Here is a 12271-nt window from a genome sequence, read left to right on the forward strand (position 1 = left end):
CCCAAAAGCCCTTGGGAACTATCATTCTACTTTGTTACTGTGAGTATGACCATTTTAAAGTCCATTCGTAAGTGATATTATGCGGTGTTTCTCTTTTTCTACCTGGCTAATCACTTATCGTGATATCCTCTAGGTTCATTAATTTTTTGTTCTTGTTGTTTTTGGTACTAAGGACTGAACCCAAAGGTGTTTTACCACTGAGCCACATCCCCAGCTCCTATGATCTTTTCTTTTGAGACAAGGTCTCACTAAGTTGCTTAGGCACATACTATTGCTAAGGTGGGGCATGAGCTTATAATCCTCCAACAGCAGGCTGATGTCACCACATCTAGTTTAGGTTCATTTATTGTTGCAAAAGACAGAATTTTCTCTTTAAAGGCTGAAAAGTGTTCTATTGTGTATATATGCCACATTTTCTTTAACAATTTATCTGTTGATGGACACTTACATTGATTACGTATCTTTACTATTGTGAATAATGCTTCCAACCAGCCTTTATTCATTTTGAGCATCTAAAAAAACATACAGTAAATACTCTAGCTGGGATATTAAATGAATCAATATATCCAGAGAATAACCAACTGGACAAATGGAAAAAGCCTTAGTTGCTGTCTGCTCCAACTTGTCACAAAATTCCTTCTATGACATACAGTATAGTGTCAGGCACCTTGTCCACATTAATAGGGTCTTTGAGCTCTGTGGTTACTCCCAGGTTTTCCTACTTCCTAGATGCCCCTCCTCTGACATCTTGTATTTACAATTTTCCCCTTCATTTCCTCCTACTGATGCCATACTATGACTTTAATCATTAACTTTTTACTGAGAATGCCACAGTTAGCTCTGATCCTCCTTAACTCCAGACCTATATTTGTAAAGGGATGACAGGCATCTTCACTAGAATAACCACTGGCAGACCAGGTCATCAAACCATACCTTTTCCCCTCCTCTAAGTTTGCTCATACTCCTGGACCTGTCCTTTTCTATAATAGGAACTATCTTCTTCCTAGGTACCTTTCAGTTGTCAAGACTGTTAAACCTCCAAGTTACTAAATATCATCATTTCTTTCTACTGTTTTCACTCCAAGGATGGCAAATCATAGAACAAAAACATGAACATACTTAATAACACTGAACTATACACTTAAAAATAGTTAAAACAAATTTTATGTTATGTATATTTTACCACACACACACACACACACACCCTTCAATGATCCCTTACTATCTGACAGCTGAAGTACTATTATTCATTTTAGCAGACAGTCTTCCAGAGTAAGCCAAACTACCTTGCCAGTCTTACCTTCCATTAATTCCTCTTTTTAGGTGCTAGTACAATATTAGTTCAATGATGTTAAGTAATTATTTATAAGAAGACAAAAAGTATAAGAAAAACTAAAAACTAGAACTTTTCAAGGTTCAATAAGCTGTTTATATTGTAAAACTCCAATAAGACTTTGGAACAAATATAGGAACTATAAAATAATTTGTTCAATTAAATCATTCTTTTACATGTTGAGAAGATTCAATGACAACAGTTGTGTACTTACAGTAAAAAAAGAAGTCCCACAAAAGCGAGTACATATTCCTCGTACAAAACCTTCATGTGCTTGTATTGCACGTATACATTTTCGTTTAGTCAGGTTCCAAATTCTAACCTATGATAAAACACACCAGGAAATTTCAGTGAACTATAAATGTAACAACAGTCAGGCACAGGAATACTACATTTGAAGAAAGAGAAATTTGCCACTGAAAAGGCTATGAATCATTCTACCAGGCAGCTAGAAACAATTCCTTCGACCTAGACTAATTCAATGCACATGGATGTGTGTGTGCGTGTGTGTGCGCGTGTGTGTGTGTGTATCAACGAGAAGAAAATTTAATCATCACAAATTTTGTTGATTCTAGTTTAAAGTATTTCGAAGCTTTTTCCTTATCAGAGTAGGAAATTAAAGTGTTGAATCATTAATAATATCCTCTATGAAAAAAGCTCACATCTTTATTGTAAAGTTACTTTATTACTGTCAAATTGAGCCTTAAGCTACTGTATTTATAATTTTGGGGGATTAGATAAAACTATCAAACTTACTGTTTCAAACAATTTAATCTTAAAGAATGAAACTGAAAGTAAAACCTACAATAACTAAAAACTAAAGAAAAAATATTTGTAATATAAAATGTTTTAGTTTTAAACATCAAGGGTTAGAGTGTCACTTGCCTCTCCATCACATGCCCCAGAAAGGACAGTAGCCAGGCTCTTTGGATGCTTTGCCAGGCAATTGACTCCATCTCGGTGACCATCCAGGGAAGCAAGGAATGGTTTTGCAAACACACGCTCCAGTTTGGTAGCATTTAAAGCTCTTACATATTCTCGTGGGACCTCAAAAGGATGTAAAGTAGGATCATAGTTTCTTGGAACTGAAATAAGAACAATCCCTCTTAAAAAAATAATTCACATTTAATATTTTCCAAAACTAATCAATGTGTTATTCAATGAGCTTTTACTTAGGGACACTGATGCCTAGCACTATGAAGAATACAAAAGTATAACACCTGTTGTCCATACATCTTTCTAAAACTACCAAAAAAATCATAGAATGCATACATCTCGTAAAATAATTAGGACATGGACACATACACACACACACACACACACACACACACACACACACACACAAGGCTTTTCCTTCTACATGTCCTGCTGTACATCTTTCTACTGGTTGTGTCCTCTCAGGAGAAGGGCTGACACATTCCTCATTTGTACTCCTTATGCCTAGCATGGTACCTGGCACATAACAAGTGTATGAGGAAGTTCTGCTCAACTGAACTCAAAGCTGCTCAGGGAGCAGAGAATGCTATTTACCTCTGGTGTTAAACACTACAGTGACAGGCATACAATGTGATTATAATTGTATTATACAGCTACTATTTATTGAGCACTTTCCACATTTGTTTACTTACTTGAAAAACTCTAACAGGTCACTAGGTTCCAGGCACTGCTCCAATACTTCATATTAACTCATTTAATCTCCATACCATCCTATGAGTTAGGTACTGTTATTATTTATAGATAAGGAAACTGAGGCACAGAGAGGTTAAATGACTGCCTATGAAGTGATGGAGCAGGTATTCAAACTAATAAAGTCTGACTCCATAAATCATGTTCTTAATTACTCTGCCAAACATGTTGCCTCAGTTAATAATTCTTAGAAAATAATTCTAAGCTCATACATCTTAAAAAAAAAAAAAACTCAATGTATAAAGTAAAAAATGTATCTTCTTACCCCCATGACTTCACCCTATCATTATTTTTTTGACTCCCTGTTAATAGTACATTATATCCAATACACAATAAAGCTCAAACTTTGGTCATTCTTGTGAATTCCATATTCTACATTCCCCAATACCAAAACTCAAAGTCCTGACTCATCCTCTGAAATATTCATTCAGTCTTCTCCCTCCCTCCACTAACCTGTTACTCCACGCTCAAAAATCCTTTTTTTTTTTTTTTTAAACAGTACTGGGAATTGAACCCAAGGCCTCAAACATGCTAGGCAAGTGCTTTAACACTGAGCTACATTTCCAGCCCTTTTTGTTATACCTTATTTTGTAACCAGGTCTCAATAAATTGCCCAGGCTGGCCTTAAACTTGCAATCTTCCTGCCTTAGTTGCCCAGGTAGCTGCATTTATAGCCATGTGCCAGCCTGCCTGCCTAGCTCCATGCTCAAAAACTTTTAAAGGTTCCCTGTAGTAGTCACCTTTACATTGTGTATCCCATTAGTAACAGTTTTTCAGCCAGTGTCTCCCCTTCTACATTCGTATATTAAATGAGAGCATGTAATTAAAGAAGCTTGTCATCAAAGTAAAACAAAATTGAAAAAGAAAAAAACTTGGTGGAAAGTCCAACATGGTACAACAGCAGTACCCAATGACTCCAGTTTCTCCTGGGGATGGAATCAAAACAAATAAAGAACAGCTACTCCTTGAGGTTAAGTGAGATTTTGGAAAGTAGAACAGAAAGTGAGACAGTGACACAAGTAAAAGAGATAAATGAAAATGACCCAGAAAGCACAGTTAGCAGAGGTTTTGACACCAAGTGCAAGTACAGTCTAAACAGACAGCAAACCTGGATTCTAACTAGCATACTGGCACTGGGGAAGTATTCTCTATTACCCTACATGTAATCATGGTGTAGTATCAAGAAGTCATCTTGAAAAGGTCTTATCTGGAGTTTGGGAGTCAAAGATCCCTACACGTTCCTTTCTCTGGGAACTAGCGCAAATGTTAAACGCTAAACCAGCAAGTGCTGGCCTTCCGAGTTGGTTTGGCTATGGTGGAAAGCATTTGATATAAAACTACAGAGCTTTATGTAGTGGGAGGATGATTTGTGACACCTAAGTGAACAAAGATGACTTTCCACTTATAACTGTCAACTTGGGAAACCAGCTATGGGAACTCCAGCGGGGGGCAGGGACATACAAGAATTGCGTGTGGAATATATGTGAGAACTAATTTTCAGAACACCAGTGCCAGTGGGGATAGAGTAGGTGCAGAATCTGTTGACACCCACCCACTTAAGTGCAGTTGAGATCCCACAGCATTTCCCGACCCTTGAAGCAGCCATCAAAGAAAGGACCAGAGACCCAAGAGTGCTACAATGACTGGTGTCAGTTCTGCCCTAGGAACATGCAGTGATAATAAAACCAGAGTAAAATGCTACTGGCAGAAAGTTTGTGATGAAATATTTAAAAATAAAATAAAATAAAAAGAAATGAGAGAAAGAGATAAAAGAAGAAAAAAGGAAGAAAGGCAAAGAAAATGTGTGTATATGTATACATGTATACCTGGTACTGAGAATCGAACCCAGAAGCACTGATTTTAGCCTGTACTGATGAGAAGGAAACCAAGCACTGTTACAACTGGCTCAGCTTTGATTTCCAGGTGAACACTACACACACAAAAAAAGGGTAAATACATAGGGTACACAGTCAAAGAGGGTACAAAAAGAAGATTCCTTTGGTAAGGCATAGGAATGAAAACACCCTCTTTTTCTTACACAATTGACATTATTGGCAGAAAGGAAATGTTTCCTCTTATATTAAGACATTTTTTGGTTATTCCAGTTTGGTTTGAAAATGTAAAAGAGGTGCGATGGCACATGCGTATAATTCCAGCTACTAGGGGAGACTGAAGTGGCAAGATCTCAAGTTTGAGGCCAGCCTCAGGAATTTAGGGAGACCTGTCTCAAAATAAAACAGTCAAAAGGGCTGAGGATATAGCTCAGTGGTACAGTACTACTAGGTTCAATACCAGGTACCAAAAAAATAATAAACAAAACAAATGAATATATACATATTTTCTTTTGCCTTTTTGCCCTTTTCTTTTTTCTCCCTCTCATTTCTTCTCCCTTTTAATATTTGTTTCCTTTTCTTCATGTCTCTACATTTGGTTTCAAAAAATCTTTAATTGAATCTTTTTTCTTTTTTTCTCTTCTAACTTCTCCCTTTCTAAATTAAAAAAAAAAAATTAAAAACTTTAATTGGACCTTTCTTTCTTCTCTTTTTCTCACTTTCCAAACTTTCACTTTTTTCTATTTCCTTTCTATTATTTTTTAGTATCTGTTACTTCTTACCCTTATGAATTAGTAACTTCATTGTATTTCTGTTCTTCTCTTTCCTACTATTGGTAAAGTGGTGAGAATTAATTTTAATTTACTATTACTGTATTTGCATACCTAGTTTTTTAAAAATATGGTAGTGTTATGCCCTTTATTCTTCACAATTCTGGGAATCAAGTCCAGTGCCTTGAGCATGTGGAGCAGATGTTTTACTACTAAGTTATATTTCCAGCCTCTTGTGAGAATCTGCACCTCAATTTATCTGCAACTTAATCTTACTTGAATTTTGGCAATTCTTTCAACTTAAATAATAAGGGAGATGAAACCCTCCAGTTGATGACCTCACCCCAATCAGGAATGGCCAGGGAAGACCTGAAGTCCTGTTCCTGGTCATTCATCCCCCAACAACAACAGAGAAATAACACAACTGCTGTACATCACATCTATGAATAACCAAAACCTAGATAGATTCTACATCCTTTTTGACTGCATATCTATAACAAATATGGAGGAGTAACCACACAGGGTGCACCCCATGTACACAGCTGTCTACAACACATCTGTTTAAACCTCTAGAGGGTCCACATTCTCAGGAGAACTACATAACAAGCAGGTCACATAAACTATAACATTGCAAGCATGGAGTCAAAACCCACCAATCACAGCCAAAGAAGCCACAGGGAATCAGATTCAACACTACATATAAATCAGTTTCCCTAAATACATCATTCATTAAAAGTGTTCACTAATAAGGTAAAAAAAGTACAAAAAAGTTCACTAATAAGGTAAAAAAAGTACAAAAAATGGATGCATAAATTCCATCATAGAAATACAAGAAAAGTGAAAAATCAAGGCAACATAAGCCCTCCTAAAGTACTCTTTAGAAAATGACTCCAGGAACTGGAGTTGTGGCTCAGTGGCAGAGCACTTGTCTAGCATGTGTGAGGTACTAGGTTCGATTTTCAGCACCACATATAAATAAAGGCCCATCAATATCTAAAAGAATATTTTAAAAAGTATCTTAAAAAAAAAGAAAAGAAAAAGAAAATGACTCCAAAGATACTGAAGTGAATGAAATGTCAAAGAATCTACAAGACTGATATTTTAAATGATGAATGAATTCAAAGAAGATACATATAATAGTTGAATGAATAAAAAAAAACAATGCAAGATATGAAAAAGCAATTCAATAAAAAGATAGCAAGTGGGAAAAAGACCTGGAAATCTTGGAAATGCAAAAATCAGTAAGTCCAAAGAGGGAGAGGGGAAGAAGGGGGGGGGGGGACACAACCATCAGTTGAAAGCTCCATCAACAGATCAAAAGAAGAAAGAAAATTGGGTTTGAAGACAAGGTGGATGATTATCACATCCAAACAGTAAGTAAAAAAAAAAAAGAAATTATGGTTAGAACATATAAGTTCTCCAGGACATTAAAAGACCAAATTTAAGACTCACAGGTTTAGAGGAAGGAGTAGAGCTATGGGTTAATTTCACAGAAACTCCAATCAGTGAAATAACAGAAAATTTCCCGAATCTTGGAGCTAACATGGACACCCAGGTATTAGAAACATTTAGAACCCTAAAGAGACATGACCAGAAAGGAACCTCTCCATCACATACTGTAGTTAAACAAACAAGAGTATAGAACAAATATATTAAAAGCTGCAAAAGAGAAATGCCAAATCACTTATGTCAAGCATAGTTATCTTTCAAAATAACAAAGAAATACTTTCCAGGATAAGCATGAACTACAAGAATTCATGACCATTAAACCAGCATTATAAAAGATACTCAAAGAATCTTATACTCAGATGAGGAAGCAAGGTAAACACAACCATAAGAGCACCGAAAAAATAAGTCACATTGAAAAGTTGATAAACACATAAGTAGCATCAACCTCTTAAGATGAATAAGGAAGAACATAAATATTCCCACAAACAAAAGTAAAATAATGTGACAGGAACTAATACATGTCTTTCAACGATAACCCTGAGTGTAAATTATTTGAATTTTCCAATTAAGACACAGAGTAGGTGACTGGACTGAAAAACAAGACCCGTTTGCTGTCTGCAAGAAACTCACTTTACTGGCAAAGACATGCTCAGACTGAAAGTGAAAGGACAGAGAAAGATATAACAAATGGAATCTAAAAACAAGCAGAAATAGCAATACTGATATCCAGCAAAATAGACTTCAAGCCAAAATTGATCAGAAGAGACAAAGACGATTACTACATATTGATAAAGGTACAATTCATGAAAAGAAGATTTTAAAAAATTGCAAATACATATGCACTGAATATTGGAGCATCAACTATATAACAAGAACACTACAGGGCATAAAAAGAGAAAGAGGCCTCAATACAATAATAGTGGGTGACCTCAATATCTCCCTCTCACCAATATACAGGTCATCCAGGCAAAAAAAAAAAAAATCAGCAAAGAAATATCAGAGTTAAATTACATTATAGATCACATGGACTCAACAAACATCACAGAATACCCCAATAGTGGCAGCATATACACAAAACTTTCTCCAAATTAAGATCCCACTTTAATTCACACAGCAAGTCTTAACACACACACACACACACACACAAATTGTACCTTATCAGACCATAATGGAATAATGAAGAAATTGAGCAAGAGGAACTTCAGAAATTATGCAAACACATGGAGACTGGACAATACACTTTTGAATAAGCAGGGTATCACTGAAAAAATCAGGGGTAGGTGGGTGGATTAAAAAATGCCTAGAATCAAATAAAAATGGAAAGATAACTTACCAGATTTTGAGAGACACATCAAAAGCAATTACAAGAGGAAAGTTCATAGCTGTGAGTGCCTACATTGGAAAAACATATCTCCAATTAATAATTTAATGGTGTATCTATCGGTCTTAGGGAAAAAAAGAACCAAACTAAAAATTGGTTGGAGGAAAGAAATAATAAACATTAGTGCAGAAATAAATGAAATTGAAACTAAAAAAAAAAAAAAATACAAAGAATCAATGAAATGAAGAGTTGGTTCTTTGAAAAGGTAAGCAAAATAGAAAAACCCTTAGCCAAACTAACTGAGAAACATAGATGGCCCAAATAAATGAAAATAGAGATGAAAAAGGGGATAATACAATACATACTACTGAAATACAGAGGATTATAAGGGAATATAATTATATGCCATTGCCAATAAACTTGGAAATCTAGAAGAAATGGATACATTTCTGGATTCATATGACTGCTATAATTGAACTAAGAGAATATAAAATTCTAAATAGATCAAAAACTAGCAGTGAGATTGAAGCAGTAATAAAAAGCCTCCCAACAAAGAAAACCCCAAAACTGGATGAATTCACTGCTGAATTCAATCTTTCAAAGAACTAATCAGTGTTCCTCAAACTATTCCATAAAAGAGAAGGAAAGGAACTCTTCCAAAACAAAGAGAAAACTATAAAATCATTTGAAAATAAGTACAAAAATCCTCAATAAAATACTCACAAATTAAATTTAACATCACACCAAAAAGATCATACATCATTATCAAGGTATTTTCCAGGGATGTAAGATTGATTCAACATATACAAATTAATAAATGTAATACATCATATAAATAGAATTAAGGATAAGAATCATTATGATCATTTCAACAAATGCAGGAGTGCCATCAATAAAATTCAACATTCATGACAAAAACTCTGAATAAACTAGGTATAAAAGGATCACATCTCAACCTAATGAAGGACATATGAGATGAAGCCATAACCAACATCATACTAAATAAGGAAAAAACTACCAGCCTTTCCTCGAAAATTAAAAACAAGTCAACAGTATCCATTCTCATCACTTTTACTCAATACGGAATTAGAAACTTTAGCTAGAGCAATCAGGCAAAAGAAAAGGGATAAATAGAAGAGTTGTATTATCCTTATTTGTAGATGATATGATTCTATACCTAGAAAACCCTAAAGAGTCTACCAAACATAGACTGGTGACAAATTAAAACTGATAAAGTTATTGAACTAACAGAACACAAAACCAACATATAAAAAAGTCAGTGACTACTGTATACATTTACAACTTCACAACTTGATGACTTTTGTATTTTATTTTTCAAAATAAAAGCTGTGTATGTGAAGAGAAAAAAAAAAAAAAAACTCAATGACTTTCCTATATGCCCACAATGAACTTGCAGATAAAGGAATCAGGAAAAAATATTCTATTCACAAGTCTCAAAAATAAACAAACAAACAAAACCCTAGTAATATATCTGACGAAGGAGGTAAAAGATCTCTATAATGAAAAATATAAAACTGTTAAGAAATTGAAGACAACACTAAAAGATGGAAAGAACGCCCTGTCATCATTTGGGAGTATACTGTTAAAATGGCCACACTACCCAAAGTAATCTAGGATCCTCATCAAAATACTGATGACATTCTTCACAGAACTAGAAATTTTGTCCTAAGATTCATATGGAAGTACAAAAGACCCAAAATAGCAAAAGAAATCCTGAGTAAAAAGAATAATAGGGAGGCATCAAAATACCTGATTTCAAAATATGCTATACAGTCACTATGGCAAAAACAGCAAGGTACTGGCATAAAAACAGATATGTAAATCAATGAAATAGAACAGAGGACCCAGGAATAAACCTACATATCTACAGCCACTTGATTCTTGACAAAAGTGCCAAAAATAGACTTTGGAGAAGTTAGCCTCTTTGACAAACGGTATGGTAAAACTGGGCATACACTAGTTAAAAAAAGATTGAAAATAGATCCCTTCCACCCTATATAAAAATCAACTCAAAAAGACCTTAATGTAAGACCCGAAACTACTACAGGAAAACATAGGACAAATACTTCAAGATTCAGTGAAGTTCTAAATAGGACTCCAGTTGTTCAGGAATTAATGGCAAGAACTGACAAATGGGATTACATCAAATTAAAGAGCTTCTTCACTGCAAAGGATGCAAAGGAAACGATTAACAAAGTGAAAAGACGGCCTAGAGAATGTGAGAAAATCTTGCCAGCTATTCAGACATAGGCTTGATATCTGAAATATATGAAGAATTCAAAAAAGTTCCAAAGAACTGGTAATCCAATCAACAAATAAGCATGTGAACTGAACAGATACTTCTCAAAAGAAAAACTAAATGGCCAATAAATACATGAAAAATGTCTTTAGCTAAAGGCGAATGCAAATCAAAACTACACTGGGATTCTTTCTTAACCCCAGTTAAAATGGCTATAATCAAGAAAATAAAAATAACAAATGCTAGTGAGAATGCAAGGGGAAAAGAAACACTTATACACTATTGGTAGAAAAGTAAATTAATGCAGGCACTATGAAACACCATATGAAAGTGCCTCAAAAAACTAAAAATAGAACAAATACATTCCAGCTATACCATTCCTGGGCATATACCCAAAGGAATTAAAGTCAGCATATAAAAAAGATACCTGCACACCCATGTTCAATGGAGCATTTTCACAATAATCAAGTCATGGAATCATCTTAGAAGACCATCAACAGATAAGTAGATAAAGAAAATGTGATATATATACACAAGAGAGTACCAGGACTATTTATTTGGTATACTATGCAGCCATAAAGAATGAAATCATGTCATTTGCAGGAAAATGGTCGGAACTAGAGAGCATCACGTTAAGTAAAATAAGCCAAACTTATAAAGACAAGTATCACATGCTTTCTCTCATGTGGAATCTAAAAAACAAACAAACAAATTAAAAACAAAACAAAACAAAAAACCCCACAAAATCCCATGAAAGTAGAAGGGGAATTTTCAGGGAAGGGGATGAAGGTTAGTAGGGAGTTGAATACAATCAAATCATGTTACATGCATGGAGGGAAACCTAACAATGAAATCCATTAATTCACACAATCAATATGCACTAATAATTAAATTTAAAAACAAACTTCAACTAAACACTGTGATTAAAAGGTTCTAGTCGGATCTCAATTTGTTTCAGCATTTGGTTTTAAGGGCTACATAGTTGAAAAGAACTCAAGGCAGTACTAGCTTCTGTACAGTACTATATTAATGGCATTGAAAACATCCTGGAACCAATTCCTTGTGTGGCACATTCCCATGGTAATACCTGTGACTTCAGTCACTGAGAATGTCTCAAAGAGGAGAACTGGTTCAGTTAATACAGCATTGTGGAAAGTGAGGACTGCCTGTACTTCACAAAGGTAAGGAGATCCAAAGAGAAACCTACAGTTGGCTACATTCATTTAGTATATTTAATTTTCAGTTCCATCCATAAGTTTTGCAAAGTCTATTTCTGAAGCATGTTTTAAAAAGTTCTACCTAGCCAGGCGTGGTGGCACACGTCTGTAATCCCAGTGGCTCGGGAGGCTGAGGCAGGAGGATCGCAAATTCAAAGCCAACCTCCACAACACTGAGGCGCTAAGCAACTCAATGAGACCCTGTCTCTGAATAAAATACAAAATAGGGTTGGGGATGTGGCTCAGTGCCCCTGAGTTTAATTCCCGTACCCCCCAAAAAGTTCTACCTCCTCTGATGTCAACAGCTGTTGTTCCTACAAAATTGCTATTTCAACAGTTTCAACAATAACAACAACAAAAAATTTTGTTTCCAAAATTTTTCAAATTTTTCAAAGGCAAAATG

The 12271-nt window shown here is 35.0% G+C and overlaps 1 protein-coding gene across 1 annotated transcript in view; it reads right to left on the reverse strand.

The window, feature by feature from the left end:
• The window catches only part of Dcaf13 (DDB1 and CUL4 associated factor 13), a 40239-nt gene that overhangs the window by 25017 nt on the left and 2951 nt on the right, over nt 1-12271 (reverse strand). The window contains exons 2-3 of the mRNA XM_027948888.2: nt 2219-2418; nt 1548-1655 (exon numbers count right to left, since the gene is read on the reverse strand). Of these exons, the coding sequence (XP_027804689.1) occupies nt 1548-1655; nt 2219-2418 (308 nt within the window). The remainder of the gene's footprint in view (nt 1-1547; nt 1656-2218; nt 2419-12271) is intronic.

Source organism: Marmota flaviventris, chromosome 15, assembly GCF_047511675.1.
Source record: "Marmota flaviventris isolate mMarFla1 chromosome 15, mMarFla1.hap1, whole genome shotgun sequence".
NCBI lineage: Eukaryota > Metazoa > Chordata > Mammalia > Rodentia > Sciuridae > Marmota > Marmota flaviventris.